At 56.8% G+C, this 14412-nt stretch overlaps 3 protein-coding genes across 3 annotated transcripts in view; 1 reads left to right on the forward strand and 2 right to left on the reverse strand.

Moving 5' to 3' along the window:
* Nucleotides 1–14412, reverse strand: part of LOC137463965 (zinc finger protein 208-like) — a 1270300-nt gene that overhangs the window by 774582 nt on the left and 481306 nt on the right. The window lies entirely within an intron of this gene.
* The window catches only part of LOC137463966 (zinc finger protein 271-like), a 1077684-nt gene that overhangs the window by 573524 nt on the left and 489748 nt on the right, over nt 1–14412 (forward strand). The window lies entirely within an intron of this gene.
* LOC137463988 (olfactory receptor 14J1-like) lies at nt 179–13711 on the reverse strand (the record flags this gene model as incomplete). The annotated part of the gene is made up of 5 exons (XM_068175322.1): nt 179–198; nt 735–914; nt 1555–1921; nt 9430–9556; nt 12987–13711. Coding segments are annotated over 5 exons (1419 nt in total), but the record flags the coding sequence as incomplete, so codon positions are not given.

The raw sequence follows: 14412 nt of genomic DNA on the forward strand, positions 1-14412 counted from the left end.
TGGCCAGGTGGAGGAAGAGGTTGTCATCCTTGATGTCATCCTCGCTGTCCCCAGCAGCAGCAGCCCCACCTGGTCAGCTCCTCCAGGGGCTCCTTCTCCTTCCCTGGCGGTGAGCCCAGGCTGTCTGGGTTCTGCCCAGGGCCCCAGCTGTCAGGGAATCAGGACAAGCAAAATCAGCTCAGATGGCGGCCACCAGTGCTGGGCAGAGCAGCTCAGCTCCAGCACAAGGGCTGCATGTTCCCATCTGATGACCCCTGGGCAGTGACACAGGCAGGACAAAATGTCTGGGTTCCTTTGCTTCTGATTGCCAAGGCATGTGTGGAGCTGCAACTTACCAGGGCCTTGCATCAAAGTGTGCCTGTGGCTCTCTCCCTTCTTCTAGGGCCGATCAATATCCTGCAGCCAGGGATCACAGAACAGCTCTTCTAACGAGGGCCTGTCCGAGTGCAACATGGATAAACACCGCCTGATCACATCTTGGCACTCTGGGCAGAGAAACCAGAACCCGCCGGTCAGCTGGAGAAGGCTCCTGTTGGCTTTGCCCCACTATTCCCGTGCCCAGGCCATGCTGGATGTGCTCAGAGCTGGGCCTAAACTTCCCCATCAATTCCCTGTTTTGGAGGAGAGCAGGAGAGCAGGACATGTGCCACCTCCTCAGCAGCTGCCAGAGCGGGATGCTCACGAGCTGCTGCTGTCTCCCAGCACTGCCCCCGTGGCCAGAGATGAGGATCCACCTTGAGAGAGCCGTCGTGGCAGCGAGAGCTGATGGTCCCAGCTGATGTTCTGGCTCCTCCTGAAGGGTTGCTCCCTGCAGACCATCTGGTGCAGCAGGATGCCCAGGGACCAGATGGTAGCTGGCTTGCCGTAGTAAAATCTAAAGTGAGTCCATTCCGGGGGCCTGTATGACCGTGTTCCTGTGGAATACAGATGGGGTTCATCAGGGGGATGCTGCTGCTCCCAGAGCCTGGCCCCAGCATCCCTGGGCGTGTGGGGGCTGCCCCAGTGGCACACGGGGTGACCGCTGCCCTCTCGCCAGCACCTGGGACTTGTGTACAGACTTGGGGTTGGAAAAGAAGCCACTGGGGTTGGAAGAGGGCAGCAGAAGTCCTGGCAAGGCCCGACCATGAGGAGGAAAAACCCACCCAGTGCTTGGGAAAACCATGCCTTCATCCTCCCTGCCTGCACTGCCCAAAAACATCATGAATCCAAAACAAACCAGGTGAGTGGAGCAGTCCAAGCCCTTTCTCACCTGCACACCAAACCAGCTGGGACACAGGTTACGGCCCCCCTCTCTGCTACCCCCACCCACCCGTGTTTTTGTTGGGCTGGCTGCCCCAGACCCAGCCCCAGTCCTGCCCAGAGTGGTGGGCAAAGGCTGCCAGCAGGGCTGGAAGCTGGCTCCCCACCCAGCCCTGCTCAAACGCAACTCAGCTGAAATCTCAGTGCCACGAAGGGCAGCAAAAGGGAGAATCCCCGCTGCCACACCCAGCTTGGGCTGTGAGATGTTGGGCCATGAGATGCCAGGACCGAGAGCACACCCCTGCATGGGCTCACCTGCAAAGCGAGTGTAGGCTGTGTCTTGCAGGTAGGTGCCACAGCCAAAGTCGATCAATTTGGCCTGCCCGGTGGCCAGGTCAACCAGGATGTTCTGTGGTTTGATGTCCCTGTGCAGGACCCCACAGCTGGTGCAGTGCTGCACGGCCTCCAGCACCTGGCGGAACAGATCCCGTGCCACCTCCTCGGACAGGAACCCCCGTGCCCAAATGAAATTGTGCAAGTCCTGAGAGTGCTCTGGGCGTTCCAGCACGATCAAGATGTCGTTGGGGAGCTCAAGCCACTCCAGCAGCTGGACGACACCGGGGAAGCCAGTGGACACCTTGTCCAGCAGCACGATCTCCAGGGGTGCGCTGGTGCCGTCGGGCTGCGGGAGGAGCACGATGCCATCAGTGGGGCTGATGCCGTGCCGGGGATCGGGAGCCCCTCACCCAGCCCGGGTGCTCTGTGCCCTGCGCTGGCCCCACGCCCGCTCTCCCTCGAGGCGTCCTGGTGGCTCCCACCCTGCCGGGCCTCGGCTCATCCCCGCCCGGCACGGCCCGGCTTCTGCCGCTGGCCCCGCTCACTCACCAGCTCGCCCCAGTGCCGGACGCGGTTCCTTGGCACCCTTTTGATGGCCACCTGCAAGCCAAGAGCAGCAGCGGGCTGAGCTCGCCACCCGCCCTGCGCAGCCCCAGCCCCATTCCCCCCCCCTCCTCCTCCTCTTCCCCCCCCCTTCCCTCCTCCTCCCCCTCCCTCTACTCCTCCTCCTCCTCCCGTTCCCCTCCTCCTCCTCCTCCACCCGCCGCCGGCCCCGCCGCTCACCGGGGCGCCGTCCGAGCGCCGCGTGGCCGCGAAGACGCTGCCGAAGCCGCCGCTGCCCAGCAGCGAACCCAGCCGGTACCGCTCCTGCAGGCCCTGCTGCGCCTTCCCTGCGGGCGGGACGCGGCTGTCAGCGCTCGGCCCGGGGCCAGGAGCGGCCCCCGAGCGCCCCCCGACCGCCCCGGGCCGGCCCTCCCCAGGCGTTCGCTCCCGGCAACGGGACAGCGGCGGCTCGGGGGCGGCGGCCGCGCTGCCGAGCGGCGGAGCTCGGGCCGGGGAAGCCGCAGCGGAGGCGGCGGCAGCGGCCGCGCCGCGTGTGTCCTCCGCGGGGCCCGGGAGGAGCCGGGGCCGGGGCCAGGCTCGGGCCAGGCGGAGCCAGAGCGAGGCGATGCTGCCCCAGCCCCAGGCACCGATGCCCGCCCAGAAGCGCCACCGCCAGCACGGCCAGAGCCGGGCGGAGGCGAGACCCCGGCGGGACGGCCGGGGGCGGGGATGGGGCAGCCCCGCCCGGAGCCGGGGGCGGGCCGGGGGCATGGCCCGGCCGGGAATGGGGAGAGAGAGACTGGGAGAGGAGGGGACAGCGGGAAAGGGAGAGCGGGAGACGGTGCGGGACAGTGGGACAGGGAGAGGAGTAACAAGAGGGAGTCGACAAAATCACTGCTTTGGCTGCTGCTGCTGCCGCTGCTGCTGCCGCCGCTGCTGCTGCTGCTGCAACTGAAGCTCCGGGGCCGTTTGTCCCTGTGTCCGTTTTTCCGTTGGCCGCTCACCCCCACGCCCAGCCCCCCGCTCCCCGGGGGCAGCCCCTGAGCCTGTCCAAACACGGGAACTTTGCCGTGTTCAGCCCAGATCCAGAGTCTGGACTCCTGCACGGGGGCAGAGGTATCTCCTCGGTCGCTGCTGTGCATTGTCCCCGCTGAGTATCAAACCCTGTCGGGGCACATTCCCTGGCTGGAGGATTCCCTGGTCCTGGTCCTGCACTTATGGCTCCAGCGTTGCTTTCCAGCAAAAACTGGAAGGCAAACTGTGTGGCTCATGGTACTTTAGAGTGTCTAGAACTCACTAAGTCACTGATCTTAGAGGTGAGATGCATTTGGAATTAATTGGATGGAGAAGTAATGCAGGATGGAAAAAGGGAGCAGAGAAATAAATAGAGGAAAACATCTTGGACTGTTTCTTTCAATTTTCATTTCACTTCTGGAAAGCTGTTTCAGTTTTCCAGGAATCTTTTCCACAGTCCTGTTTGCTCTTCTCAAGAACCTTTCCTGGAGAACCAGGTTGAGCTCCTGTCACAAGATGTGCCACCACCTGCAGCTTCTCTTGGCTTTCCACAGCGGGAGTGCAGCAGGACTCTTGCAGCCAAGCAGGACAAAGGTTTGGAGAACTTGACAGCTTGTCCTTTCTTTTCCTGGTGAGCTGGGGAGTTGTGCCATTGGTGAGGTTTTCATTGTGACTGTTCCAGCCTTGGGAAACAGGAGGTGGAACCAGGACTTGTTAGGGAATACAAGCCTGACTGAATGCAGAGAAGGAATCTCCAGAGCCCGCAGCCAGAAATGGAGAGTTGTGTGATAATCATTCCCACATCTCCATGGACACCTGGAAAGTGATCTAGAACATGAAAATGGGACAGAGGGGGTTTGTTTCTGTGTTCAGGTTGGGTGATTCTACATCTCCTGCGCTGGTATAAATCAAGAGCACAGTCAGTTCATGAAAAGCACCAGAACAGGCTAGACCTCTGAGAGTAGGTGACGGAAAGGATTTGAAAAGGAGAAATGCAGGGAATGACTTGGTGGACTTTGTCTGGAAGAAGGGTAATTTTTTCAAATTATTTCTAGTCCATTGCTTCTGCTTTTGTCCTTCTTACAAGGCCATTTGCATCCCAGATTCCTCATGAAATGAGATCCCTGAGCTTCTGGAACTGCCTGAAAGATGCCCTGATCTTGCAGGGACACTCAGGCTGAAACAGGAAGCAATTTTGAAGCAATTGTATTAAACAAAAACCAGTTCTTAAGCAGAGATTGATGTCACTCCCCCCGACCAACCACCATGGGCAAATCTCTGGCTCAGCCTGGAGCAGTGACCTTGAGGGGTGTCCTCACTGCAGGGAGGAATCTCCACAGCCCCCAAGAAGGGAAATGCCAGGAGACGCTGCCATTAAAATTTGGATGGGGCTTTTCTAGTCTGAAGTGCTGCCTTGCCAGTCAGATGTGCCTAGGCTGGGCCAGCTCAGCAGCTCTGCAGGAGCTCTCAGTGGTGTCACTTGGTTGTTCCTTTCTCTGGGGATTTTTCCAGCCCTGCCACGGCTTCAGCTCCCTCTGAGGATGTGGAACTTTGGGATGGAGGAGACAGGCTGGTTTCAGCATTATTCACCCCAACGGCAGCGTGACCCCCTCCTTCATTTCCGACTGGGGTTTTGCAAACAGGGCCTTGCGGGAGTGGTTTGAGCCCATTGCAGGCAGAGCCTCCTGCTCCAGCAGGAACTGCTTTTCCTGTGCCAGGAGCAGGGCAGGTCCTGCTGCAGGAAAAGCCCCAGGCCAGCCCCAGCACAGGGAGGGCCTCGGGCACAAGGGCAGAGTGCCGTGCTGGGAGCTGTGCCCGGGAGAGCCTGAGGCACCAAAGGCGCCTTGGCAGCAGCAGCTGCTTGCAGGGCATGGCCAGAAGCCTCCCTTGGCAAGCCGGCCTGGTGGCCAGCACTGCAGAGCTGCTGCCTCAGGGCTCATTTCTGGCTGGGCTCTGCCCCAGCCCACAGAGTGTGACCTCAGCCCTGACTCTGCCACGGCCCTTGTGCCTGAGCCCTGCAAAGCCCAAAGGTCACCTGTGCCCCCCTGGCTGTGCCAGCCCCTGGGGCAGGGGGAGGAAAGGCAGAGAAGGGGCTGGGTTTGGCTGTGGGATGTGGGGTCCAGCAGAGACCATGAGGAGTCAAGGCAATGGATGGAGTGCACTGAGCAGCCCCTTCTGCCCATGCAGTCCTGGAATGGTTTGGATGGGAAGAGCTCTGCAGTGCTCATCTCATCCAAACCCCGCCATGAGCAGGGACATCTTTCACCAGATCAGGTTGTTCAGAGCCCTGTCCCAGCTGGACTTGAATGTTTCTAGGAATGGGGCACTGACCACCTCTCTGGGAACCTGTCCTGGTGTATCACCAATGTCATCATCAAAAATTTCCTCCTTATCTGTTCTTATCTGAACCTCCCTTCCTTTAGTTTAAAACCACCCCCCTTTGTCCCGTTGTGCCAGGCCCTACTAAAACCTCTGTCCACCCTTGTATTCCCAATGAGCTGGGTTTCCATGGCAACTGCCAGGACAGGTGACCCAGGTGTCACCCCCAGTGAGGGCTGCCATGGAAACAGTGCCCAGCACTGCCCCTTTCTGTCTGGCTGACCTGGCCTTTGGCCCTGGCCCTGGCGTTTGCTGCTGGTTCCGCGGCGCCTGACCGGCCAGCGTGGCACAGGGCAGGTGGCCATGGCACAAGCCCCCAGCAAGGGATCCCCTCTGGCTCTGGGCAGTGACAGCAGCCCTGAGCAAGGGGCCAGGGCAGGTTTCCATGGCGAGCAACCATCACAACGGCTCCAGGAGCAGAGTGACTCTTGCCAAGGAACTTTGTGGTGCTGTCGCTTAATATTAAATCTGGTTTTTGCTGATCCCTTGCTGGGAATTTTTTCAGCGCTCTCAAGCCCTCATTGGTAACAGGGTGAAGGAGCCCTGGCCCAGGCTCTGGCCCTGGGGGACACGGGGACGCTGCCGGGGGGTCCCTGTCCCCCTGTCCCACCCCCCACAGCCCCAGCCCCCGTCCCCGTGTCAGGCTCTGGGGTCGATCTCGTGGAACATCCTCTGGGGGAGGCTGCGGCACCGGGGGCGGGGGGACCCGGGGGGACAGGGGACCCCGCTGTGCACGAGCAGCGTTGGACTTCTCTGGGGGAACTGGGAGAGGGGCTGGGGTGGAGTGACCTCCCCAGTGACCTCACACAGCCCCTGTGATGTCACACAGCTCCTGTGATGTCACACAGCCCACTCTGAGATGTAACAGGCCACCTGTGATTTCATACAGGTGTCCTGTGAGGTCACACCCTGCTCTTTGAGGTCCCAGTCTGCTCTGTGATATCACAAAATCTGCCCTGTGATGTCACAGCCCAGCCTGTGATGTCACAGACACCCTGTGATGTCACAGCCAGCTCTATGATGGCACAGCCACCTTTGTGATGTTATGCAGCCTCGCTGTGATGTCACAGCCTGCTCTGTGATTTCACAGTCAGCTCTGTGATGTCACAACCCACTCTGTATTGTCTCAGCCTTCTCTGTGACATCACACAGCTGCTCTGTGATGTCACAGAGCCCTTTTCTATGATGGCAGAGTCTTCTCTGTGACCTCACAGCCTGTTCTGTGATGTCACACAGACAACCTGTAATGTCACAGCCGAATTTGGGACATCACAACCTCCTCTGTGATGTCACAGCATGCTCTGTGGTGTCACAGCCTGCTCTGTGATGGCAGAACTCACTTAGCATGTCACACAGTACCTCTGTGGACTCACAGACCCACCCTGTGATGTCACAATACCTTCAGTGATGGAACACCGCCACCCTATAATGTCACAGCACACTCTTTGACCTCACAGCTTGCTCTGCTCTGTGATGTCATACAGGCATGCTCTGATGTTACAGCCTGCTCGGTGATGTCACATAATAAACCAGTGATGTGACAGCCAACTATATGATGTCACAACCTGGTCTGTAATGTCACTCAATCACAGAATTGATGGGTTGGAAGAGACCTTTAAGATTATCAAGTCCAACCCATGCCCTAACACCACCTCAGCTAAACCATGGCACTGAGTGCCACATCCAGTCTTTTTTTAAACACATCCCATGATGGTGACTCCACCACCTCCCTGGACAGACAGTTCCAGTTCTTCACCCTTTCCATTAAAAAAATTTCCTAATATCCAACCTAAAGTTCCCTTGGTGCAGCTTAAGACACTGTCCTCTGGTCCTGTCAGTTGCTGTGAGGAGAGAGACCGACCTCCACCTGACTGCAACCACCTTTTAGGGAGTGTAGAGAGTGCTAAGGTCACCTCTGAGTCTTCTCCAATCTAAACAACCCCATCTCCCTCAGCTGTTCCTCACAGGACTTGTGCTCCAAGCCCCTCACCAGCCTTGTTGCCCTTCTCTGGACACGCTCCAGCCCCTACATGTCCCTCCTAAATTGGGGGGCCCAGAACTGGACACAGCACTCGAGGTACGGTTTCACTACAGGGGAAGAATGCCAAGCACACTAGAGCCAGCAACAGGGGAAGAATGACCTCCCTGCTCCTGCTGGCCACACCATTCCTGATCCAGGCCAGGAGCCATTGGCCTTCTTGGCCACCTGGGCACACTGCTGGCTCATGTCCAGCCTGCTGTCGACCAGTGCCCCCAGGTCCCTTTCTGCCTGGGCACTGTCCAGCCACACCATCCCCAGCCTAGAGCTGTGCAGGGGGTTATTGTGGCCAAAAGGCAGGACTGGGCACTTTGACTTGGTAAACTTCACCTTCTCGAACTCTGTCCATTCCTCCAACTGTTCCATGTGTCCCTGCAGAGCCCTCCTACTACCCAACAGATGGACACATGCTCCCAGCTCAGTGTCATCTGCAGATTTACTAATGAAAGCCTCAATCCCCTAATCCATGTGGTCAATAAAAATATTGAACAGAGCTGGCCCAGCACAGAGCCCTGAGGGACAGCACTGGTGACTGTCCCCAGCTGGATGCAGCACCGCTCACCACCACTCTCTGGGCCGGCCATCCAGCCAGTTCTGAACCCAGCACAGAGTGCTCCTGTCCCAGCCGTGGGCTGCAGCTTTTCCAGGAGTGTGCTGTGGGAGACAGTGTCAAAGGCCTTGCTGGAGTCCAAATAGACAACATCCACAGCCTTTCCTGCATCCACCAGGAGGGTCACCTGGTCATAGAAGGAGACCCGGTTGGTCAAACACGACCTAGCCCTCCTAAACCCCTGCTGGCTGGGTCTGACACCCTGGCCATCCTGGAAGTGCTGTGTGATGACACTCAGTGTGAACTGTTCCATGACCTTACCAGGTACTGAGCTCAGGCTGACTGGCCTGTAATTATCAGGATCCTCCTTCCCACCCTTGCTGTGAATGGGTGTCACATTGGGCAGCTTCCAGTCATCTGGGACCTCACCAGTGAGCCAGGACTGCTGGTAAATGATGGAGAGCGGCTTGGCAGCTCATCTGCCAGCTCCCTGATCACCCTGGGGTGGATCCCATCTGGTCCCATGGATTTATGAACATCCAAGGAGCTCAGCAGTTCTGTGACTGCCTCCTCTTGGATAACAGTGGTCCACTCTGCTCCCTGGCACCATCTACCAGCCCAGGAGGACAGTTGTCCTGAAGGCAAATCGTCTTGTCACTAAAAACTGTGGCAAAAATGGCGTTAAGCACTTCTGCCTTCTTCTGATCTGCAGTTATTAAATTCCCTTCCACATCTAATAAAGAACAAAGGTTGGTCTTACCCTTCCTTTTACCATTGATATATTTATAAAAACATTTTTTATTATCCTTTACAGAAGCTGCCATTTTAAGTTCAAACTGAGCTTTGGCCTCCCTAATTTCTTCCCTTCATGCCCCAGCAAGCCCCTTAATTACTTCCTGAGAGACCTGACCCTCCTTCCAAAGATGACACATCCTCCTTTTATTCCTAAGTTCCTTCAAAACCTCCTTTCCCATCCAAACTGGACGTTTGCCTCATTGACTTGTCTTTTGGCACAGAGGAACAGTGTGTTCCTGTGCCATCGAGATCTCTGTTTTGAAGCTTCCCACCTTTCCTGAACTCCTTTGTTTTTAAGGGCTGCTTCCCAAGGAACTCTCTGAATAAGTCTCCTAAGTAGGCCAAAGTCTGCCCTCCAGAAGTCCAATGTAAGAGTTTTATTGGTGTTCTTCCTCATTTCACCAAATATTGAGAATTCTATAATTTCATGATCACTGTGCCCCAAGTGACCTCTAACCACCACATCTCCCACCAGCCCATCTCTATTTACAAACAACAGATCTAACATAGTCCCTCTCCTGGTGGGCTCACTCACCAGCTGCGACAAAAAATTGTCCTCCACAAACTCTAAATATTTCCCGGACTGCCTCTTTTCAGCTGTATTGAGTTCCCAGTAGATGTCCAGCAGGTTGAAGTCACCTACAAGAACAAGGGCTGATGATCTAGAAACATTCTCGAGCTGCTTGAAAAATAACCTGTCCAGCACTTCTTCCTGGCTGGGTTGCTGATAACAGACTCCCAGTAGGATGTCAGCCTTGTTGGCCTTCCCCCTAAGTCTCACCTATAGACATTCAACTCCATCATCATTAGTTTCAACACCCACAGCAGCAAAACCCTTCCCTAATGTAAAGGGTCCCCCCTCCACCTCTTCTCCCTTTCCTGTCTCTCCTGAAGAGCTTGCAGCCATCCAGTGCAGTGGTCCAGCCATGTGAGTCGTCCCACCCTGTTTCTGTGGTGGCAATTACATCATAGCTCTGCTGCTGCACCATGGCCTCCAGCTCTTCTTGTTTGTCACCCATGCTGTGTGCATTGGTGTACATGCACCTCAGCTGGGCTGCTGATTTCACCCCTAACTCAGGCTTACCACCCACGAGCCTGCTTCCAGACAACCCAGCTGTATCCCCTTCCCCTTCAGAGCTAGTGTAAAGCCCTCTCAAAAAGTTCTGCCAGTTCATGAGCTAAACTTTTTCTGCCCTTCACAGAAAGATGGAGCCCATCTGGTCCAAGGAGGCCAGGTGCTGTAAAAGTTGCCCCATGATTAAAGAATCCCAAATTTTGTCAATGACACCAACCCTTGAGCCACTCGTTGATAATGTGAGCTCTCCTATTGCTTTCAGCATTTTTCTCCGACTCCAAAGGGACTGAGGAAAAGACTGTCTGTGCCCCTGTCCTATTAACCACCTGACCCAATGCCCTAAAGTCCCTTTTAATTGCCCTGACACTCCTCTTTTCAATCTCATCACTGCCAGCCTGGGGTATCAGCAGTGGGCAATAATCAGAGGGCTGAATCAGCCCAGGCAGTGTGTCAGTGATATCCTGTACCTGGGCCCCAGGGAGGCAGCAGACCTCTCTGTGGGGTGGTTCTGGTCGACATATGGGGCCCTCTGTTCCCCTCAGGAGGGAGTCACCCACCACGATTACCCTTCTTTCCTTTTTGATGTTAGAGGTGCTGATCTGTCTCACAGATTAATCATAATTGGGAGGCTCACTGTGCAGATAATTTTCTTCTAAGCCATCTGGCTGACTCTCCAGATCCAGGTGATCATGCCTAATCTGAAGCGGCACCTGGCTTGGGAGAGGGGGTTGGGAGGGATTTTATTATTACCTCCTCCCACTCCCCTTCATCGGCCGGGTGTCCTTCTATAGCCTGACAGTGGGAGGTGTGGGAGACAGCAGGAACCAAGGAGAGCATTGCTGCCCTGCCAGACCTCATGGAACCAAGGATCCATTGTGACACTGCAGAGCCCTGGGGCACCACGGTGCCATTGTGACACTGCAGGGCCCAAGGATCCAAGGGACTTTGTGACACCAGAGGGACATTGTGACACTGGGAGGCCTCATGGAATCATGGAGACCATTGGGACACTCTGGGGCCTCATGGAACCGTGGTAACACCAAATTGTCTTGGGGTGTTGATCTTCTGGAAAGCATGAAGGCTCTGCACAGGGCCCTGGAAAGGCTGGATCCACGGCCCAAATCCAACAAGGTGAGGTTTAACAAGTCCAAGTGCCGGGTCCTGCACTTTGGCCACAACAACCCCTGCAGCGCTACAGGCTGGGGACAGAGTGGCTGGACAGCAGCCAGGCAGAAAGGGACCTGCAGGGACTGATGGACAGCAGGATGGACATGAGCCAGCAGTGTGCCCAGGTGGCCAAGAAGGCCAATGGCTCCTGGCCTGGATCAGGAATGGTGTGGCCAGCAGGAGCAGGGCAGTGATTCTTCCCCTGTGCTCAGCACTGGTTGGGCAGCACCTCGAGTGCTGTGTCCAGTTCTGGGCCCCCCAATTTAGGAAGGCCCTGGAGGGGCTGGAGCATGTCCAGAGAAGGGCAACAAGGCTGGTGAGGGGTCAGGAGCACAAGTCCTGTGAGGAGCGGCTGAGGGAGCTGGGGTTGTTTATCCTGGAGAAGAGGAGGCTCAGGGGACACAAGGCGGTGTCAGGGCACAGGTTGGACTTGATGATCTCCAAGGTCTTTTCCAGCCTTGCTGATTCTGTGATTCTCTGAAACCACCCTTGGAGCAGTTGCAGGAGGAGCCCTGGGCCTCCTCTTCAGAAGCTCCAGATGCCCAGGTTCCTCAGCTTCTCCTCACAGCCCCAAAGCCCATCCTGCCAGTCCTGCAGAGCCTCTGCAGCCCCTCCTCACTGCCCAGAACAGGGAGCCCCACAGCCAGACACAGCAGCCCAGATGTGCCCCCCTGGCCTGGGCTGCCTCTGGCAAGGGAGCAGCATGAGGCACTGCAGGAGCCTGCAGACAATTCCTGCAGCACCTGTGGGATGATCCTGCTCCCCAATGGTTGTTCCCAAACTTTGTAGCTGACTGCAGAGGCCAGGACAAAGCTGAGTGGTTTCCCTGATATCCCCCAGCCCTTCCTGGCCCCAGGGGCTGCTGGCATTTGTGCTCGCTCAGGTTCATGTCCCCACAGCAGCAGCATGGGGGTGCTCCCGCCTGCTGTGTGCAATGCAAACAGGGGCTCCTGAGCCAGCGCTGCCGTGGCTGTGCCTGCAAGGATGCGGCACCTGTGTGAGCTGGGGGAGAGGCCAGGGCTGCAGAGGGGGGATGTTGTTGGCAGCTCCATCAGGAAGCTCTGGGACGCTGCCCTGGGCTGTCCAGCGCACTGGGGAGGGATCAGCCCCTGCTCTGCTGCTCCTTCCCGTCTCCCCCAGGGCCCTTGCAGAGCACCAGCCATGCTGTTTGCCCCCAGCCTGCCCACGGCCAGCCTGGGGCTGCTCACGGGGGTTTTCTGTGCTGAGCATTGGCCTGGCCGTGTTCTTGAGAGAGCCTGGGCAAGGAGCCTGGAGCCCCCAGGCCCTGGCCTGAGGCATCAGCGCTGCCCCAGCAGTGCCCATGGGCTGTCCCTGCCGCAGCCCCGGCACTGCCACCCCCAGGACTGTGCCCGGCCCCGAAAGCACTCAGGCCCTGCAGCAACACCAGGGCCACCAGGGCAGCGGGGCAGGGGCACGGGAGCAGCACTGGCAACACCAAGTGCTGCTGCTGCTGGGCACAGCTGCTGTGCCAGCACTGATCTGCCCCAGCTCTGCACACAGACATTGCTGCTGCAGCTCCAGAGAAGGCAACAAAAGGGCATCTCTGCAGAAAACTTTGCTAGGACATCCTTGAGTTCCTTTAAAGCCACCGAGAGCGCAGCCCCTCATTGACACAGTCTGTGGCCACAGGGAAGGTGGAGAGAAACAGAAGGAGAAATGGCACAAACAATGACATTTATTTGGGGACAATATTGAAAAAGTAAAAGAAAAAGAACCTCCAAAATGAAACCAATAAGAAGTATCAAAGATGACTTTTATTACAAGTGATTTGCAGAAATTGGCCAGCAGTTCAATGTCCCTGAAAGCATCCAGTCATCAGTGTCCACACTGCAGCCTTGAGCTCCTGGTTCCTCAGGCTGTAGATGAGGGGGTTAAGGGCTGGAGGCACCACCGAGTACAGAACTGACAGTGACAGATCCAGGGATGGGGAGGACATGGAGGGGGGCTTCAGGTAGGAAAATACACCAGTGCTGAGGAACAGAGAGACCACGGCCAGGTGAGGGAGGCAGGTGGAAAAGGCTTTGTGCCGTCCCTGCTCAGAGGGGATCCTCAGCACGGCCCTGAAGATCTGCACATAGGAGAAAACCATGAACACAAAACAACCAAATGCCAAACAGGCACTAACTGTAATGAGCCCATGTTCCCTGAGGTGGGATTTGGAGCAGGAGAGCTTGAGGATCTGGGGGATTTCACAGAAGAACTGGCCCAGGGCATTGCCATGGCACAGAGGCAGGGAAAATGTATTGGCCGTGTGCAGCAGAGCATTGAGAAAGCCACTGGCCCAGGCAGCTGCTGCCATGTGGGCACAAGCTCTGCTGCCCAGGAGGGTCCCGTAGTGCAGGGGTTTGCAGATGGACACGTAGCGGTCGTAGCACATGGTGGTCAGGAGGGAAAGCTCTGCTGACATGAAAAAGACAAAAAAAAAGAGCTGAGCAGCACATCCTGTGTAGGAGATGGTCCTGGTGTCCCAGAGGGAATTGTGCATGGCTTTGGGGACAGTGGTGCAGATGGAGCCCAGGTCGCTGAGGGCCAGGTTGAGCAGGAAGAAGAACATGGGCGTGTGCAGGTGGTGGCCGCAGGCTACGGCGCTGATGATGAGGCCGTTGCCCAGGAGGGCAGCCAGGGAGATGCCCAGGAAGAGGCAGAAGTGCAGGAGCTGCAGCTGCCGCGTGTCTGCCAGTGCCAGCAGGAGGAAGTGGCTGATGGAGCTGCTGTTGGACATTGGCTGTGGCTGACCATGGGGACCTGTTCATAGAGAAAGGACAGAGAAGAGTTAGAGGAGATACCTGTAACCAAAACCAAAGCCATTTCCCATACACCCTCCCCTGAAACACACCCAGACACTCATCTGTGTTTAAGAGTTATGAGGTTTTCTTTTTAAGAACCCCCATGTCTCTCCTGGTATTCTTGGATATCAGAAGCCCTCAGCATTTCTGCTGCCTCCAGGGAGAACAGAGCAAGTTCTGTGAGGCAAATTGATGAGTGGCGAGTGAGGGGAGATGGCCTGTCATTCAGGCCAGAGTTTCTCTGGGCTTTAACCTTTCTCAGGTGGAGGGTGATCAGGTTCCCACGCTTCCCCTGAAGCATCCTGAGGTACTGCTAAGAGCAGATGGATCCACCACAGCCCAGCTCCACATTTGTAGCCAAGGACTCACGTTGCTCATTTCACCAACCCAGCAGCATTTTCAGTGTCAGAACACCTCTGCCTTTCCCCATCAACCTTATAACTGAGAGATGCTCTAGGACAGGTTTGAA

The sequence above is a fragment of the Anomalospiza imberbis genome, chromosome 33, assembly GCF_031753505.1.
Source record: "Anomalospiza imberbis isolate Cuckoo-Finch-1a 21T00152 chromosome 33, ASM3175350v1, whole genome shotgun sequence".
NCBI classification, from domain to species: domain Eukaryota; kingdom Metazoa; phylum Chordata; class Aves; order Passeriformes; family Viduidae; genus Anomalospiza; species Anomalospiza imberbis.